Genomic DNA, 20862 nt, shown 5'->3' on the forward strand with positions numbered 1-20862 from the left:
CAAACATCTGACAACACCTTTATAAACAAGTATTCTTCTCACTACTGAATGCCTTTTGTCAAGGATCTCCTACCCCACTTTTCTGGCACAAAAATTATTTTCAAGTATAACGGGGAAAAGCTTTTTTAAAAAGTTATTATGCCTTTTGAAGGGATCTTTCACTAATTTCTTGTATTTTCTTGGAGAGCTCCAGCCTATTCCTTCAGGGTTTTTTTGTTGCCAATGTAATGCCAAACTTTTGCTACTCAACGTGCTGTAGCCACAAGAGCTTTCAGACCCTCCCAAGCTAAAGAGAATCAAGCCCTGTGAAAGCAGGAGCAATGAAGAGAGAGATGTATACCCACAGATACCCTTCAGATACTTACAGTCTTCATCCAAGAATTTATATTGTATGTGTTTCTTGAAAAACTCCTGTATGGACCTACAGATCTCCTCATGTTGCTTAGAGATATGATCGTAGTACTGGGTGTAGTCCCTCTGTGATATACCTGTCAATAATTTCAGGAAATTATAATTATAAAGAGCTCTAGATATGCAAAAAACCCAACCAGGAAAAGAAAAGCAGTTATCAGACACAGAAGATGGGGTTTTCCCAAGTTCCTACCATTATTAGTGACTTACTGTTTGGCTTTATTCTGCTATACTTAAAAGTATGTCCATTAGGAATCTCTTCCTTAAATAGCTCTGCCCAGAATTTTGTGAACCTCATGTTATATGTACACACTTTGACTATTTTAGAGTGAATTTCAGGAGGTAACTTTGCCTGTGTTTAAGTTCCCAGCTCCCATCTTTTCCTTTCAGTTTTATTCCCTTTGGTTACTCTGGTCAAAAACCTTGTTCTGCACATCACACGCGTAGGAACCACAATTTGGAACCATGAAATGCCACAGGTGGAGGCTAAGCTTGCACATTAGCAAAGATGATCCTTGGATACCACAGCTTCTCATTTAACTGATTTTTTTTTTAAGTGTGGAATAACATGTGCCTGTTTGATAAGGCACTACAGGTGAATCCCTAAGTCCCCAGATCAGTGGGATGGCATGGAGGCCAGTACCTTAGTGCTCCCATTTGCTCCCTCAAGGGTTTTCTTGCCTATGTAGACAAACCATCCCTCCTACAAGTTCTCAATTTCATACATTTGTCTACAAGACACTGGTTTAAAATGACATCAACAGGATTATACACTTGCATGCATCTTGAGTGACAAGAGTTCTCATACAGGATATGCGTCAACATAAAACATTGCAATACCCTGCTTGACTAATGTCAAATCCAAGACCTGCCCCACCACTGCAGAATGAGTAATTCAGGCTATTTACATACAAAAAGAGACAGAATTCCCCAAGGAAGATGTATCAGTGACCTCAGTTGGCTGTTTTAACCATATACAAAACCTAGAGTTTTACTGTAAGACAATGCTGACTAGCGCCAAAGATGTGCTCTTTTTAAAAAAAGTTCATATAAAAAGTTTGTGATGTTAGTGGAACTTTAAATTTTTAGTACCACTGCAAAGCTTAACTTGAGTCTAAAAAACAAAAACCAAAAGATGATGGCATCTAAGAGGATGCAGATGTGTAACTGGAAAATCATTCACTATACTGCAAGTATCATTCCTTAGTTTGACTGACAGGCTTATTAATTTTAAGAGTATGGGAACATATTGTGAAAAATCTTGGAACTATCTTCAGAAATGCAGCTGGAGTGCTAGCTAAAAAAAAAATCTCACACTGGCAGATATACTAGGTTTCAAAACCTGGCCATGAAATGTACAGAGTGCTTAATTAGCCAGCGTAAAAATGCTTTGTATCTCTGGCAGTTATGGTGTTCCAGCATCACAAAGCAGGACAGGATTCAGCTCTCCTCCCTTCAAAAAGCTCTGTCAGGAGCCATTAAGCAATATAGACTTAATGGGAAATCTCTGCTATTAGGAAGATAAACTCTGTTACAGAGAGCTGTAATACATTTGCAACTGGCATAAACGGAGAGAAAACGGGAAGATGAGCATAGGAACACCAGGAGGAACAGCCAAATAAAAGGGCTTAGAAGAATGGGGTGTGTTGACTGCACCTGCATTAGCACAGTTCAAATATCTGTGTGCAGCTCCATAGGAAACCCAAATCAGAAAATGAAGAACAAGGAGTGTGCTCCTGAAGGTTCACAGAGGTGGGACTGGGTGGAGCAAGAAATTGCTGACAGCTCCCAACAGGTACAGAAAGGCACAACCAAAACAAGCTCACACTCACCATGCTAAGACAGGAGAAACAGTGAGAACTACATAGCCAATACCCCTGGCCGTCCATATAATCACAAGGAAGCCTGGACAAACCACTTGTGGATATGGAGCTTGGTGCTTGTGAAAATGTAGGCATGAGAGAGGCAAAGTGAGCAAACCTAATTTTATCTTAAAGCAAAAAAAAAAAAAAAAAAAAAAAAAAAAAAAAAAAAAAAATCACCTTCCTTCCTGTAGTCTGTATTTGCTCCATCACTGCTATAACACTTCCTTGTTAGAACAGTTTAGGCAGAATGATTCAACCTTGTTCAGAACAAATGTGCACAAATCCTGAGCTATTTGAGTTTCTGCTCATCTCTAAATTTCATGGTAGACCACACCAAAATCAAACTTCAGAGTAGTAATGTCATGGTTTGACACTGGCACAATGCCAGCGTCCCCATGAAAATGCACCTTCCCAATAGAAATGCTGTGAGATGTGATCAGGAACAGAGCAGGCCCAAACTTAATAAAAAAGAAAAAAAACTTTATTAAAACTACTACTACTATAAAAGACACACAGACTAAATCCAGGATGAAGACCCTCCAAAACACTCCTCCTTCCACCCAATTCCAACAAAAACCACAGTGAGATACCACTCAGGATTCCTGATCAAGTTGCCACCCTTCAGATAATCAATACTCGGTCCCTCAAGTCTCTCTTGCATCATAGACAACCCCCCCCCCCCTTCCAGGAAACACAGTTGCCGCCTCCTGTGTTTCCATATCACACATGGCACTGCTGCCTGGAGAAAATCTGCCAGTGTGACACTCTCCTTTCCATGTCACAGTGCTCTCACCACCGTGCATGGACAGACTGCTCATAGGGCTCCTTTAAGGATGCTTTGCCAAGAACCAAAAGAGACAACAGTTCAGCTTCTCATCTTAGGACTACATTCCCCCCATTTTCCCCTGGGGCCAAGGGTCCAAGAACAGAGATCATCTTCTTCTTGAGGACAGAGGGCATCACCATTCCCTCCTCAGCTTTTCTCTGTTCACTCCATTCCTGTGCTGGTAGTCGCTGAAGCAGAACTCCTTGGGTCACCACTGCATCCCCCTAAAATGCAGTCTCTATTGCAGGAGAATTTGGTTCAGTCCATGGCTAACAAGAAAAGTCCAGCCAAAAGCTACTCCATCCTCTCCTCCCACCTAAAAATTTCTTCTTCTAACATCTCAGATCCTGGACTGTCTCTCTTCCACTATAAATCGAGGAGGAGTAATATTTTACAAAGCCTTCATTTCCCAGGAAAGGGTTAAAAGTTCAGACTCCTTGGACATCTCTGCCCAGAACTCCCAACTCCCACGCTGGGCATTCCCCTCCTTTCTCCTTCTCCTCTGCCAGCAAATCTCCAGGTGCCATCAGGCTCTCTGTCTCTTTCTCTCTGAGGGGGGGAACAAAGGCATCTCCGCTTCTCTCCACCCTTCCGTCCGCAGGAGCTGGCTCGGTTCCAGACCTTCAGCCCCTCGGCCTACCTGGACCAGGCCACATGGCTGCCCCTCCTGCACCCAGCCCATGGCTGGGCAGGGAGGTCTGCACTCTCCAAGAACCGGAACCAAAAGAGAGAGTTCTCCTCGGAGTTCTTGCTTTTAACCCCCTGTGTTCTCAGAGGCGTGTCCATACTTTCAGTGGTCACTCCAGGTGCCAATATCCAAACCTGACCACTGATTGGTTTGACCCAACTTCCTGAAAAAATTCACTTCCATGTCAAACCATGACAAGTAATTAGTCTGAAATTAAACCCCTCAATTCAATGTGCACTGGGTATCTCATTTCCTGCTATAGTCAGCAGACAATAGTCAACACAACCAGAGGACTAATACTGAGCTAAATTTACCCTAAATTACCCTAAATTTACCCTACTCAGCTGCCTACAACACATGCTCTAGCACAATCTGCCTGTTCTCCAGCTGCCAGAGGTCTCCCAGTGCACCCACCAGGTCTGGCATTCTGTGGATGGATACCCTGGCTCTTCAGTGCCACTTGAAACGTTTTACATTTAGGATTCTGCACCTGAGTAACAGAACAACAGGCTCTAACTAAGCTACACTGAATTTAATATGAACTCAAGACACCTTCTACACCTGTGGAGATGTTCTGAACTCCCCAACTTTCTGCATATAACATCCACATGGGGTCATGTTTTGCATCCTGGGATTGGGTTTTAGGGGTATTTGCAGCACAACACACAACTGCCTCTGTATTCATTCTGCATGCTGGAGACGATGCAATTTCCTCCTGAATATAAAAGACTCTTTCTTTGGGTGAAGCTTCTGAATTAACAATTAAATTAAGAATATTCCCACTGTAATGGCAAGCATGCTGAGCTGTCAGGCTTTCAAATACAGTGGAAAGTGAGATGTGGTAAACCACATTTTAAATTACCGAAAGAATAAGCCATTAATTTCAGAAAGGAGGTGTGAAAAGACAGAACTTTCTTCAGACTTGGCTCTCATTCAAGGAATCAGAGAAACTCCTCAAAATTTCATCCAATAATTTTGTTTTTAAGAAATTCCTTACCTAAAAGCTTGTTTTCCTTGACAAAACATCTGAATTCTGCACCAGGGATTAGTTCACACCATTTGCGAAGAACAAGCTGTGGAGGAAAAACAAATGACAAAGCATTGTTTCAGAAAAGTAACAGCATCCTTTTGTCAACAGGTCTTCCTTTTAGAGCTACAGTTTTGCTGTAATGATGACCACCGATTCTAGAAAACAAAACAATCTTAAATCACATAATAATCTTTGAAAATATTTCAAAACAATTAGATTTAATATTAATTTCAGAGAATCACAGAATGCTCAGTTGGATGGCATCTCTAAAGACCATATAGTCTAAAGTAGCTTAAAGCAAAAAGGTTCAGACTGGACGTAAGAAACCATGAGGACTGTCAAGCACTGGCAGAGCTCCCTCACAGAGGTTGGGCAGCCTCTACCCACTGAGGTTTTCAAGACAGATTTTATAAAATGCCAAGTGAGACAATATGATCTCATTCCTTACCCAGCTTTGAGCATGAGGATGGACTAGACAACCCCTGAGGTCCTTTCCCACTTTAATTTTATGCTCTTCCACTTTGTACAGTATTTATAACTGCAAAATCATTTATGAAACAACTTCCAAGTTACATTAATGATAAAGCATGGAAAATAAAAACCTTGCTGTACAACACAACAAATCTGTCATGGAATTGGCAGAAAGTTGCTTCCTAGTCAAAGGAGCTGATGAGCAGAATTAAATTTATCCAAATCAACCTCTATTCTGGTACACACCCAAGCAGAATTCTGTGACGCCTTTGAAGGCGCAAACCAGTTAAAATAAGGACACAGGACAGAAATAGAAAGCAAACTATTATAGTCAATAGGACAGACTGCCTGGGAATTAAAGCATCTTTCTGGCACTTTCTCAAGTTTCTGTATTTCCTAAGCTGAAATATTCTGAAGGCTTGATGTTTTTGAAGGTCCCAGTTACTGCTACTGGATGGTGGAAACTCCAAAACCCTTTAAACTGCAGCAGAAAGCTTCAGTAACCAGAGATGACATTCCTAACTGTGGTGTTAACGTTAAACTCTTTGTTCCAACTTTTAGATGTCCTGTGTCTTTAAAGCACACTTGATAGTGCTTTAAAATAAAACAAAGTTCATTCACTTTCGAAAAGCCCTTTAAGCCCACAGCATGATGACAAATGTTATGTTTACATCAAAACTATTATTAGAGAGATGACTAGATGTTACCATAAGAGCAGTAGCTCCACATTAACAGTTTAAAGCATCTCTAGCTGAACATTTTGATCTGGTAACAAACATAGGAAACAAGATGTGACAGACCAGTTCAGGATGTCCCCAGCCACTGCAGCAAGCCTCACCCTTGGTAACCTCAGTGTGATATTCACAAGCAGCTCACCATCAAGAATATATTTATTTGAGCTACTGAACTTGTCCTTCCTGTCACAACCAGACAGACATGAGAGGATACTGCAAGGAAGCTTCTCAAGTATGCACTTTAGCCCACCTGATCTGCAATTAAATGAACTTCTTATGACCTGCAGTGCTGAACCAGACTTCCCTTCATATGGAAAGCAACATGAATAAATTAAACATAACACATTTAATGGACAGAAACCCAGTCCCAAATGTCACCCAGCCTGTGAGCAATTTTTTAAAATTACTTAGAAATCATGTAAGGAGTCCTACCTCATAGTTCAAGGAAGGATCAGGGGAATCATCAGTACAGTGAATAAATCTGGAAAAGTAAGGCACAGGCTTCAAAATCTGCTTTACATGTACGATTTTAGCCATAGTGAGAAAAAGAACCCCAAACTGTGAAACTTAAGAACTACTGTTATTTCCAATATGTACAAAGCAAGTAAATGAAACATATAACAACTCTCCTTTTGACAATTATCATGGGAAAAAACAGAATCATCACCTCTTATATTCTAGTGCATTTTGGAAGCACTTAAATCCAGAAAGGGATGTGTCCAAAACGTCAGTGTTTATCCACTGTTGATTTATTTCTGTTTGAATCAACAGCGCTGCTCTTTTCCCCTTGTATTGTTATGTTGGCATAACTGAATTCTCAAAAAACCCAATAAACTTGAGCAACCTAATCCAGTTTCACTGCAGCATGTTTTGCCAAGTACTTTTAATGTTTAACTTCCCAAACCACACAACAGAGACACATCATCATGCCTTACAGCAGTTCATTTCCATGAATAAAGGATGCAAAACAGCACTGCTGCTCAGCACTCCTGATTCCAGAGCATGGTATCTTTCTAAATTAAGAGCCTTAAGAAATACTCTTACAAATCCCTTGAGAGTGGGAATAAACAAAACTATTTTCACAACTGCAAGCAGATGTCAAGGTTTTGTCCTTTGTGAGGAGCTGACTCTGTCAGTCTCCTTTCAGGGGCTGGCAAAAATGGAGGCAGTTATAAGCCAAGTCAACTTCCATGTACCTTTTTGTCATTTTACAGTAAACCTTGCAATAGATTCTGTAACTTTCAAAAGGTATTCACAAAAGCACATGTGTTTTTCTTCCAGTTCTACTCCCTGACCTTATTGGCAACAAACTACTTGGAAGCACAGAACTGTGTTAAGGGTCACTGCTGAGCAATAGTCCTAAATGCAATATTTATATGATCTCCTTTTGGCAATGAACTTCATTCAGCAACCCAAAAGTCTCACATAAACATTGTATTTGTAAAACATGGCTTCCCAGCCTTTGGTTTGAAGTGAAGAGCTATTGTAAGAGTTGATTCTGTATGCTGACGGCAGAAATAAATTTCACACATTTTAGTTTAGACTTTAATATCCACAACACACAGAAAAGTAGTGCAATACAGGCAGGCTTTCCAAAAGCACAGTGATCAAACACATCATATATATATATATGTCTGTAAGCCTGTGTAAACAGATAACATCCTTCAACTACAGTTTAGATTCCCTGCAATTTAAGACGTGTCAAGGCAACAGAAACAAACCCATAAGAGCTCACATTTTGCTAGAGTCAGAATTCCTCCCTTACTAGAGTATATGGCTGTCATGCTGAAGAAAATATCCCCCCCCGACACAAAACCAGTAATAAACTCTATCTACAAAGGCAGCTGAAGTCCAGCACATGGAGTTTTATTTACAGTGCCTGCACACTGGAGGCACACAAGGACCCATATTACCTCTCACAGACTCCATATCTGAGATTGGGGTACCTGCAATCCACTTCATTCCAATAAGCCTTTTCCAGCAGTCAAAAAAATTCACCCTTATAATGAAAATTATTCCCTAGCTCAACCCTCAAATACTTTGGGTAAGAGCTATGTGAGGAAGGATGGTTCCTCTTCCCTTGTAAGTCAGAAAATTAAATCCTTGGGTGCCATCCCAAGCCCTACAGACTGCAGGTATCACTGCCAAATCAAGCAAACAGGCAAAAAAAACCTGCAAGACACAGTAAGGGTATTTTTTTTTTTTGAGCCTTAATGACACAGGACTAAGTACAAATGAGGAAAAAATGGGTGAACACAGCACAAGACAAAATAAACTCATGTTTTTGCAATCAAATTTTACTTCTTAATATTATCATGAGTTTTCAATAACAAAAGGCCACCTTCATCCGCTGAGTAAATTTTGGGCAACTTGAGGTTGCAATTTTATATTTTTTACCAGCTTATAGTAGCATTTATTGCTGAGACCCATCTGAACTTGTGCATAACAGATGGGCTTTGGATCTCTAGAGGCATAATGCTAAATGGGGTGTCTTCAACCCGCATCCTATTCAGGTTTGGACCTACTTGAAAGAACAATCAGAAAGATGTCAGGAACCCCAAACTGAGACATGCCTGGGCTGTATTTTCTGAAGCCTCTGAAAATTGTCATTTGGAATACGATGGGTGAAGGGATCAAACTCTTCTATTGTGTTGTAGTCAACAGCTTTTTTACAGAGTTACACTTAGAAGTCAAGACCAGAAGGATCAAGATCTCTTTATATGTGGCAGCTCTATGTCAAACTCCAAATGCAAATACTTGACCACAGGACATGCTACAAAAAGCCATTATGCAGGTCAGTTTTCAGCACTGAGAAAAGCAATTTAATAAGGTTGGCAAGTTTCTCCAGCACCTACCCTGCTAAGAAAGCCATGAACTCATCTGCAAATCACTGAGAGAATTAGGAACTATTATGAATATTATGAGAATTGTAAAATTTATTCTGTACCCGATACTTCCCTGTAATTATCTCAGAGTTTATTTTAAAATCTTATTTAAAAAAGAATAAGGAGAAGTTTTTAACAGTCTTTGAACTGTAGCTTTATTCCTTGAATATTAAACCTTGCTGGAACTCTGAGGCCTACAAGAAATAGGAAATTCATACACCACTGAAAAGAGAATCTTGTACTACATTGTAAATTGCTAGGAAAAATGGGTGAGAGTAAAACCTCAAGAAAAAAATATCGCCATCAAAGGCCTCATTTTCCACATCCTCTTGTGTGCAACTGCCTACCTTGAAACACTTTATATTAAAGCCTAAACTATCAGCTCCTGCTCCTGCAAAAAGATACTGGAGTGCTAAGGCACATTCTTCATGATCCAACACTGCCTCCTATGTTCTGTTAGGAGAACACAAGCTGTTATTCCTCCACATCTCAAAAAACTTTGAAATTTCCCTACAATTTGGAATTCAATATTAAAAGCATTAAGTCTGGCATCAGAAAGGTTGTCAGAATGCAGGGGCATTATCACATCATTAGAAGTAGTGCTAGTATTTTTACCAGTCTCAAGGTAAGCAATCAATCATGTTTTAACAGAACATAGTCCATCCATTCTAACAATAAGGAAGAAAACTATTTTACACCAATACATCCATTAGGGCTATACAGAGCTTTTTGTTCAAAAGAGTAATTTTAATCACTTAACAGAAATCCCAGTTAGAAAGGGATTTTTTATCACATATAGTCAACACTAAATTTCTGATAGCCTACATTAATGCCTGAAAAATTAAGATCACACCACCCACAAGATTTTTTGTAATTCAGCTAAGTAAAATACAATGCTGACTTTGAAGCAGAAACAACATCAACTGCATTAATGAGTACATCACTCTGAAGTCTTTGTTAATTTATTTAAAATTAACATGCTGGAAAGGTGATTCATTAGTCTGAACTCTTCAACCAAGGTGTCAGCATCATGAGAGAATCCAAATTTTTAAAACAGTCAAAGCAATTTAATCCTGCTCAGTGTATTTGCACTGAGTCCATATTTTTTAATAGTTTATATTGAAGCATTACATGGTTGAAGCTTTCTTGGAATTTGAGACAGCTGAGAATTATAACAAGGGCATTCCCTGAGCTGAACAATGTTTAGAGGCAGACAGGAAATGGGAGAGGAAGAAAAAGGCAAAGAAAGTGGTTTGCCTTAAGTCCTACATCATTGGCTTAAATTTCTAGGTTAAAACCCAGATTGCAGCAAGTTTACCATGCTGCATGTTTACCATGAAGTGGATATTTCAGTATATACAATTGCACAGGAAACAAAACAACACCAAAAAAAAGGTACTCAGCATTTCAGCTGTTACTTATGTAGGGCAAGAAACCTTTAGACCATACTGAGTATTATTGACAAAGTAGAAATATAGTGCATTTCTCCTCTCTCCAAGTAGTCCTTCCAAGGGATTTGGATGCATTATGTATGTAATTTTCATTTGTTCAGCACTTCAGGTTCTTATGCCAGCTACATTTTTAATTTCTGCTTGCTAAGGACTAGTGAACTGGCAGCTAATCAATAGTATAATTAAGGACGACCACTGTTCCAATTTAGCAATAATCATTGCACTGTTTGGGGACATTCTGTACAAATAACTTTGTAATTTAGAAATACCAAGCAGAGGGTGGACAATAATATATGCTTTAATCAAGTATGACACAGTCATAAATTACAAGATCTACACAGAGACCAAGATAGACACCAAGGTGATTTCCCACAATCATGTCATAGGCTTTTTTACCACCTTAGTTGTTCTATCTGGTGGTCTTACCACACTGGAAAAAAAGCCTAAATGGACTGCACTGATGGAGTTTGAGGTGTTGCCTTTCTGCAAGAGGTTCTTCTCCCATAGCAGGATCAGGAGGAGGGAATGTGCCTGCTATGGGCTGCTCAGCCACTACTGTTCTCATGTGAACTTCAGGTGAAATCACTGATGCTTCAAGTCAACAGCCATGCTGTGAAACCTCACACCATTGCCACCAGGATGCCTTCACTGCCTCTCCTACCAAGCCAGTGCTGACTGCAGGGGTGAAGTGAAGAGCTGAGGCACTGACTGGAACTGACACAAGATTAATCTGGACAGAAAATACACTGATTTCAGTATCAGTGAAGGTGGTTGAACCAATTCATTCTACCATACAAAGAGTTGCCACATCTAAATCAAGTGGCACTTGATGAACACTTGCTTGTCTCCAAGACTCACTACAAAAAAGTTAACCAAGCAGGAATACTGCAAAGAGCTCTGGGTACATTTTGCTGGACCTCTTTATGCATGTAAATATAGTAAAAAAGACAGTAAATATAAACTCCATACTATTTAACATTCACAAAGGGATGATGCAAAGTGGGCAGTCCTTTTCAGACCTACAAGAATCAGTCCTGAAAGCCATTGCAACAAAAATTTTACTGCTCAACTCTGTGAGCAAGCTGTCCTCCAGACACTCCACCTCTCATGAGGGGAAACCATGAAAAGCAGCTCCTTGGGAAGGCACCAAAGACTTCCAAGAATTCACTCACCTCTGACATGTAAACTATAGATTTCTCATCTCCCCCATTCCTCTGTGACCCCAGAATCATGAATTCTCATTCTTCACAATTGTTTCCCACACCCAGCATACTTTTCAAATTGGTTTATCATGCCAATATCTTCTCCCCTCCTCAGTCTCTTCCCCAGCACCTCCTCTCATTGCAGGTTAGACATGATATAAAACCCAACATCAGAATTGGACTTACAGCCTTGCTGTCAAGAGCCCCTTTTTTTTCTCATGTACCAAAAACTGGGGGAAGAGAGTCTCATTAGAGTTGCAGGAATAAAAAAGAAGGCAGTTGCACAGCATTAACGTAACTGGTTTCACACTTGAAAAAGAAAATCTTTATCAAGACATAAGCCACTTGACATGAAACTTACACCTGTTAACCCCCTATGAGGCACCTAGAACAATGGCTCTGCATTTGACTGAGTCTCCTAAAATACCCTGTACTGTAAATAAGCATTGAATAATTACTGGAAAATAATCTCTCAGATACCAAGCCATGGATTGCCTCTTTTCTTTGAAATTCTGCTTGTCTGGGAGAAAACAAAAAGTAACCATAGTAACAGAAACATCAACTCCAGTAATCTCATTTTCTTTCAGAAAAAATGCTGTATTTTAGAAATTAGTGACATAAATCAAGGAGATGCAGGTACTACAGGAGGAAACCATTCCTATACCATTAAATATTCCCTTCACGTGAGCAAATAAAAATCAACACCAAGCACATAATATTTTTAAATTTATCTGTAATTGCTATCCTTAGACAACTGGAATGTATTTGTTTCAAGAGCTACAAGAACTTGGGTTCAGAACAAGCTCTAGAAATATGTGAAATACGTTAGCAGAAGTCTCAAGCATCTTCCAGGCAGCCAAACAAACCTCAACAGCTTTAAAATATGAGGACATGGTAAAGTCACACTGTATACCATAAGAAGTGGCACCAATAAGGAGGGTACCAACAAGTAAACCCAAGAGGGGAGGGAAGGCAAAAAAACTCAAGAATACAACATTACTTGTTGTGAAATGGTTGTGAAAAAAATATGTTCTTAGTCCATAGTGTCAAAGCACACTGGTTGTGTGTGCTACTTTAATGTCTTTCTGGTTTGCTTTTGGCTTTTTCTGGCTGTGTATAACTAAGATTGTCTGCTGGAAATCGACTTACGGCTGAGTGAGGTCACGAGTGATAAAGTCTGAACTCTTGAAGAGGAGGAAGATGTCACTGAGAGCTTTACATTTCAGAGAGCTGTTCATTGCTATCCAATAGGCATCCTAAAGAAACATAGAGATTACCTGAAACGTCCCTTTATTAGCAGGAGGGACTGCAAACTTCAAGGTTATCCAAATATTATGCAACGTTTGAAATACATGCAGAAAATTATTTCCTTTTATTTTGAGGAAAACTTCATTAGTGGTTAAAAGAAACAAAATAATTATTGCTTTTCTTATGAATACTTTGATGAAAGCAGTGCAAATTCATTTGCAAAATTAAATTTTTGCCTTACTGCTTCCAGGAACTTTCTTGGAATGCTTGATTAAACACAATGTCTCTTGAGAACACAAAACAACAATATTTTGGTGCACTCATCCTTACAGTATAGTTAAGAGTACCAAAAATTAACTAGAGGAAAGTTTATTGCCTTTTTTTGAAACTGTGGTTACTTTTCATCTTTATACCAGGTAAAGGTTTCAACCTGAACAAGAGCCTGCCCATCACACAACCATCTGTGACCAGGATATAGGTTTTAGATAGCAAAGTCAGTGCTGCCATGCATCAGCCTCCCTAAAAGTGCACCATCACCACCTAGTGATAGACAAGATATCAGTGAAGCGGTGGATTCCACTTAAAGAATCCAGCACTTCACTGCTACCTTGTGTATCACTTCTTCCTTCATCAGAACCACTAGTCTCTTCTTCTTTCCAAAGCATTGAGAGAAAACAAACAGAAAACATTTTGTACGACAACATCTGTTACAAGTTTTGGGAGTCAGCATTCTTACCCTTGGAGCACTCCAATTGAGTTTAGGAAAAACACTGCCACCCAAGGAACTTATTGCTTCCTGAACTTTAGCTGTGAACTCGGGAAATTCTGGTGCCTGAACGAAGAACAACAGCAAAAATATAAATTTCAATCCATTTATTAGTGAAGTGTACCCATCTTCTAAATACTATTAGAAATATATATTGCATTAAAAATAAGTCCAAAATCAGTATGAACCTCAGAAACACGGCGTACAATAAAATCACTTAAATAAATCACTTTATCAAATCTGTCATTTTTTCAATCAGAGAAAACTGAAAATCCTCCCAGTTCTCACTCTCATTACTAGCAAGTATCATGAACCTCAGGAGAAAACCCAAAACATCATAACAGTCACCATGAAATCTGCAATAGCTAGAAAAAATACAAGTCAAATAACCAAACCTTAAATCCTTACCTGTTGCTTTATATCCTATGGTACATTATTGTATACAAATAAGATCCAGTAATATTTAAACTTCTAAAGAGTGATTTTAGAATTAACATATCTTTATTAATTCATAGGCAATTTGAGTGACAGCTGCTCATTTAGGCTTTAGTTTTATAAAATGTTAGTAATACTTTAATCAGCTCTTAAATTAGGTCTTAAAATAGCTGCTTAACAATATATTGATTTACAACAAAGCACACACTGCAAAGGTTGGACTAGAAAACCTTGCCTTGTAAAGAACATTGAAAATCTAAAAATATCTAAAAAAACCCCCAACTCTTCAGGTTGCTCCAAACTCTACCCTGAATATGGTGCTACAGAAAAAAAAAACCCAGGTTGCTGACCTTTAAAATAATATGAAAGGATTTGAAGCATATGTCAAAGATTTTTCATGTAACAGAATTTATAGCAAAAAGTATATAGGAACACGATTTCTGCCTATTTTGAAACTCAATTCAAAAGTAACTCCTAGGCTAAAGCTAATTGATGTCTCTTAAACAACAAAACCCTCACAGCCACACAAGTGAATAAAAAAAACTCATACATTCTGGCATCTCCTCACTGCAGCTTCCCCAAATGCAAACACTTAAAAAAACCTTCTCACATTTTAGTGCAGTGACCTAGACTGAACTTCAAGCATTTTAAACCTTTCCTTCATAGATTACCTAGTCTCCATGGGAAACTATACTTGGAAAAACTGAAAAAATCACTTCTCTAATTTTATTTTTAGACTTTCAGTTGATTCTAGAAACTGTTCCTGCAAGAAGTAAAACTCTTCTTCCACTGCATTCTGATCCAAGTTTCTCTTGTTTTGACAGAAATTAGGAGTCCTACTATATATGTAATACCAGCACATATTAAGCCTCCTTGGGAAAATGTTACCAATGTGTTATACACACAAGAGGAAAGTTCTACAACTGCATAAAAAAGCTGGACTCCATCATTTCCTGAATTTTGAATGCCTCGCTTTGTAACCATTAATATTAATGCAAGTTATTCTAAAACCAGAATTTTCTGCCCCTCCACTTCCCTCATGAGGAAGCTGTAGACTTACCTAGATATACTAGAGTCATTTGCCCTGTGCTCTTCTGACAGGTAAATACCTCTTAATTATGTAATTATAACAGAACCTGATTCAAAACTCTGGTATTACTTATTTAGCATCATTACCATGAGCTTTGCAAACCATATGATGGATCCTAAAATCCTTGTTTTAAATAATTTACAATTAAGTGAGTCTAGGTTATCAAAGGTTAAATATTTGAACTGAAGATACATCAGTGTGTACAAATTTGAAATGTACTAGTTTTAAACTCTAGGCAATAAATTTTGTGCTAGCAGAAGCACCACTCAAAGCAGGGCTGTGATTGTATGGCACCTAATCCAACATGAGGAATTCCACAGCCTGATAAACATTAGGGAGCTGAAGGACTGAAGTCACAGTATTGATGGCAGACAAGTGCCTTGAGTACTTTAACTCTGACAGTGACAAGGCAACTGCAAATTTCAAAAAAAGATGTCAGAAAAACATCAAGAAAGCCTGGTTTGCATCCATTATGATCTTGATTTCACGTGCAAGGAGACCATAAAGACAGGAAAAGAAAAAAAAAAATGCTAGAGAGAGATGTACTTAGAAGAAATAATGGCACATCAAGAAAAGAGCTGTGAAGATTGAGCTGCAGGGGCTTCATTTCTTCTGCATCCAGTCTGATTAAATAATTTGGAGAGACTCAAAGTGGTGAAAATGAAAGACAGCTATATTTAGAGCTGTACTGAAGTTAATTTCCTAGAGTCTAAGAAGTGTATGATTGTCAGAGATGAAGAAAAGTGTTTATTTTAGTTAAATAAAATTAAGCCAGCAAAACCTTTTTGAAGTTACAGACATTTATACTGTCATCCATCTAAAATGGTCTGAAAAATGTTAAATACAGCAAGAGATATCTCTAACCAGCAACAAGTTTGTATCACAAGGCTGCAGAAAGGAAACTGCTGAGAAACCCACATTGGGCTTTTACAGGACCTTACCTTAAGTGTTGTAGTGTTCTCATCATCTGACCACTGCTCAAAATAAGAAAAAACCAAAGGTTACCCATTTCCTGAGCTATCCTTTATAATTTATGAGAACATCAGAATTCATGCAGCCTCTTACAACATGTAGATCAAATCATTGCCCCAGAGAGCATAATATCACCATCCTGCAATTATTTTGGCTGTAAAGTAAGACAGGAAAAACACTGTATATTCAGCAGAAGTACTACTCTAAAGTATTGATAAAAAGATACCTGTATATATTTCAATTTTGATTTATATCAGAAAGATGGACATTTCAGAACTCAGTCTTCCCTAACTACAGCTTATCTCCAGCTCCAGCACTTCCATCCTTAGACCCATTATCCATTAGCTTCACTTTTATTTATTTTTCATTTCCTTGTTGTACCTTCTGCCACGTTGTAATTACACCAGTTTTCCCTCTAGAATGGCCTTCCGAGTTATTATGGCCTCAGAAACTTTCACTGTTTCTTCAAGTAACTACTCCAAATGTACTCCTAATTTTTCAGGGCATGGAACAGCATTAAGTTAAATTGCAACATTTCTCAATCATTATTACAAATGCAATTACCAAGAAATGAAAAATAAAAAAAGTCTTCTGTGAAAGAACATAGAAATATCTTAAACTTTCCCTGACTTCACAGCATAAGTGAACACATTTCTACATTTTTCATGGTAACTACCACATGAAAATTATTTCTGTGAAGGACTCTCTGCACTTACAAACTATCCAGAAAAAGTTACATATTCATATTTTTCTCAAGATACTTGACATTAATTTGCATTTTATGCTGACCTGTATCTCCTCTGCATCATCACTGCCCTCCTGAGCATGACTTGGCGGATCTTCTCTGAAACAAAAAATTAACAGGAAAAAAGTTAAGCACTGGAGTTTGACTTGACCATGTCCATTACATTTCCACAGCATTGCCAGCTCTTGATGTCAAAATGTTTTCATAAGAAGATTAAACCTCAAAACCCTGGCAGAGAAAAATCAGAGAAGCCAGTACTGAAAACTAAAGACCAAATAGCTGGCATTAGGCCTAGGTCCTACCCTGAACACTTTGCTTCTTTCAAATTAGCAGATCAGTTTTTGCTCTAAAACACCATAATTGAAGCTTTTTGACACCCTGTTAATGATTCTTTTCCAACTTTACTGTACTCTGACACAAACACAAATTTCATTTTTTTAAAAAACAAGTTCAGTTTAAATTTTTGCCTCCATACTCCCTTTCCAGAGAGCATAATATCACCATCCTGGCTGTAAAGTAAAAATTCATAAACCTTGAGTTTCAAATGTTAACCTGTGAATTTCTGGCTCTGAAAAGAAAACGTCCTCACACTCAGCATACAGACAAAAGAAGATCCTATGGAAAGTGAAGAGTGTAGCAAACATGGCAAAGTCAAATGTAAATCCCCACCAAAAGTCAATTTTTAGACAAGCTGAGTCTCTGCAGTCCCTCAATGCACTTCCATAGGGACTAAACCATCAATCCAGTTTTTGAGATCTGGACGTCAGACAGGGGTGCACTGAAGGTTAAAAGCAGTCTTGGCCTTAAGTGCAAGAAGATCACATTCACTTATAGCTAAGGAAATTCAAGTCAGAGAAAAAATGGTTTCTAAAAGATGCAAACATCTTAAAAATCTAATTTAAGTCAATCATACAGCTGTCCATTACTCCATTGAAGACAGCAAAATTGTAGAACACAGCTGTTAAGTCAAACCTTCAATTTCAGCCTTTCTGAAGGCTTATTAAAATATACAGCTACTGCTAAATAAATTGCACAATTCTGCAGAAGCAGGTAACAATGCTACTTCTGATCCAAAATAATTTAAAAAACAATTCTAATTTTCTGGATATCCTTTAATAAGAAAAAAGAATTTAGAAATTAAAAATTAAATCCTTTCATGTTTACAAGCCATTTAAATTCAATTTTTATATAAGTTGATTCCTCATAAATCAGACCAAGCTCCCTTTCACTCACAGCCTCACTGGTTGCTCTGCAAGGGGCAAACTACCAGTTAGGGAATCATGGAGTGAGGACTGATTTCTGGGTTTGATCATTAACAAGATGCATGCAGCAACCATTCCACAAGGAAACCACACAGTGAGATCCTACACAGAAGCAAAGAGCAAGGCCTGTGCTGTTACCAGCTGTTCCTGCTACCTCTCCACCTCATTCTTCTGCATCCAAAATCCTGGCATGGGTATAAATACAGGACATTCAGCTTTGTCATATGCATGGATTACCCATATGCAAATGATTATATAAAATGCTACTAACTATTGAGTCTGTTTATAACTTATTTTATTGAGAATTAAGCTCAGGTAATGTCACTTCACCCCTGGACTGATATGGGACAGGTCAAGCCTGTGAACCAGACCCAGCTAGATCCAAAGAACCAAACACAAACCAGCAGCTGAGCATCCCAGAGACTGGTACGTTCCCCAAAGAAAGGTGAGGAAAAAAATGAAAGGACTTTGTCCACTTGTCTAGAAGGAATTGTAGTTCATGGATTTTAAGATCTGCTTCAGGCACCAGCAAATCCAGCTGTACTAACAACAGTCAGCCCATTCACATGCTCACACAGTGTGAGGTTTACTGCAGTCACACTGGTCAAATTTAAAAACTCATTATGCTCAATACAATATGTATATACAAAATGCTGTTGTGAATATAAAATGGCATTAATACTTGGAGGCTGGGGAGAAAACACACTTTACCTTCCAGAAACCACCAGTGTTCCATCATCCAGCAAATATTCTTTCACATTCTCTGGCAGGGGAAGTATAACACTGGAAGAAATGTGAAAACCACTTTAATACCTTATTATTACTTGTTATAATAAAATCCTAGTAAAATAAAAGAATTTGTTTTTTTCATAGCATATACTCCAACAACACTAGGATTTGTCCTCTAACATTATAGAAGAAAATTATCTTTCACCCATCTTATCCCTCACCCAAAAAAGCAATGCCCATTTTCCCTCCATGGAAGCATAGGACAAAACTTTTAGATGAAATACACAAAAATGCCCCACTCCTTCAAAGCTCTAAGAAATTCCAAGTACAATTGTGTGCAGCTTGTGAAGAGACAACATGTTGCTCAAACTAAAACGAAAAGTTTTCCTTCTGAAATCCAAATCAAAATTTGCCTATGCCATCCTAATGTTCCAAAAATGCAGGACTGTCATTAAACTTACCAAAAATAAGCCTGTGTTAAACACTAAGAAAGATAAAAGATCAAATGCTTTGATTACTAAAAGCATGATGTCAGCACTTTTTGATCCAACAGGGTAGCTATCTTGACTTTCCTGAGCTACTGGTAGTTCTTGTAACTATCTCATGACCTCTAGCAGCACCTTAGAAACTGCAGAATTTCCTATGGCTTCCAGAAATACACAGAAACACCAAGTTGGCCACTTGGGTTGGATCTACTCAGTCACAGTTTAAGTAGGAAAGTAGAAACAGTGTGGATATCCTCTGCTCAGCATGGAATTCCACCAGGAGAGCGGGGAGCACAGGGGTACCTGGCCTGCCCCAGGGCTTCCCAAAACACTCCCTTGGGATTGTGAGAGACAAGACCCCAGCTCCCTGGGCTGCAGCTGATGGCTCAATCAATCCTGCACCACCTGCATCCCAGCTCTGCCCCACACAGGTCCCCTCTATCCAAACAACCCCACAGAATCCCAGAATGGGTCAGGTTGGAAGGGACCACAGGGCTCATCTGCTCCGACCTCCCTGCTCAAGCAGGGCCATCCCAGAGCACAAGGATGTGTCAGACACTTCTGGAATATCTCCAGGGAGGGAGACTCCACAGCTTCTCTCCACAATCTGTTCCAGTGCTTGGTCACTGCTCAGGACAGAAGCTCTTCCTCGTGTTCAGGTGGACTTTCCTGAGCATCAGTTTCTGCCCTTTGCCTTCTACAGCTGGGCACCACCAAGCAGAGCCGGGTCCATCCTTTGGCACCCCCTTTTTAGATATTTATATGCATTAATGAAGTCCCCTCTCGGTCATCTCTTTTTGCTTACAGTACCTGAAGGGAACTTGCAGGAAAGATGGAGCAAGACTATTTACAAGAGCTTGTAGTGACAGCACATGGGGGAATGGGTTCAAACTGAGAGAGAGTCGGTTTAGATAGATATTAGTTATAAATTTTTTCTTATGAGGGTGGTGAGGCCCTGGCACAGGTTGCCCAGGGAAGATGTGGCCGCCCCATCCCTCGAGGCTGGAAGGAGCTTGGAGCAACCTGGTCTAGAGGAAGGTGTCCTTGCCCGTGGCAGGAGATTGGAACCAGATGATCTTTAAGGTCCCTCCTAACCCAAACTATTCTGTGATCCCCGAGGCTGAACAGGCCCAGTTCGGCTTTCCCAGTCTCTTAACCACGCTCGTAGCCCTGCACTGGACCCGTTCCAGGAGCTCCATGTCCCTCCTGCTCTGAGGAGCCCAGAATCGGACACCGCACTGCGGGTGAGCCTCCGCAGGGCAGAGGGGAGGGGAAGGACACTCTCGCTCGCCCCACACTCCTCCCCACAGCGCTCCCCTACGCCCGCACCGCCTCTCCCAGCCCCCGCCGCCCCTCACCGCCCACACCTGCGGATGGTGACTGCCTTGAAGAGCGGGTACCACACGGAGAACTGGCAGTGCGCCACCTGCTCCTTCTTCATCCTCCTCTTCCTCCTCCTCAGCCCGGCCGCTCCCGGAAGCTCCCGCTCCGCCCGGAACCTCCCGCGCAGCTCCGGGCGCCGCCCGGCGCCATCGCCGGCGCACAGGGCCCGGCTCCGCCCCCGCCG

General features: G+C 39.7%; 1 protein-coding gene across 1 annotated transcript in view; it reads right to left on the reverse strand.

Moving 5' to 3' along the window:
• The window catches only part of CDC123 (cell division cycle 123), a 33060-nt gene extending 12212 nt beyond the window's left edge, over positions 1-20848 (reverse strand). The window contains exons 1-9 of the mRNA XM_053942862.1: positions 20663-20848; positions 18793-18864; positions 16864-16918; positions 16044-16076; positions 13548-13643; positions 12713-12819; positions 6458-6506; positions 4788-4863; positions 366-488 (exon numbers count right to left, since the gene is read on the reverse strand). Of these exons, the coding sequence (XP_053798837.1) occupies positions 366-488; positions 4788-4863; positions 6458-6506; positions 12713-12819; positions 13548-13643; positions 16044-16076; positions 16864-16918; positions 18793-18864; positions 20663-20736 (685 nt within the window). The 5' untranslated portion in view covers positions 20737-20848. The remainder of the gene's footprint in view (positions 1-365; positions 489-4787; positions 4864-6457; positions 6507-12712; positions 12820-13547; positions 13644-16043; positions 16077-16863; positions 16919-18792; positions 18865-20662) is intronic.
• Between the last annotated feature and the right edge of the window lie 14 nt (positions 20849-20862).

This window comes from Vidua chalybeata, chromosome 5 (genome assembly GCF_026979565.1).
Source record: "Vidua chalybeata isolate OUT-0048 chromosome 5, bVidCha1 merged haplotype, whole genome shotgun sequence".
NCBI classification, from domain to species: Eukaryota; Metazoa; Chordata; class Aves; order Passeriformes; family Viduidae; genus Vidua; species Vidua chalybeata.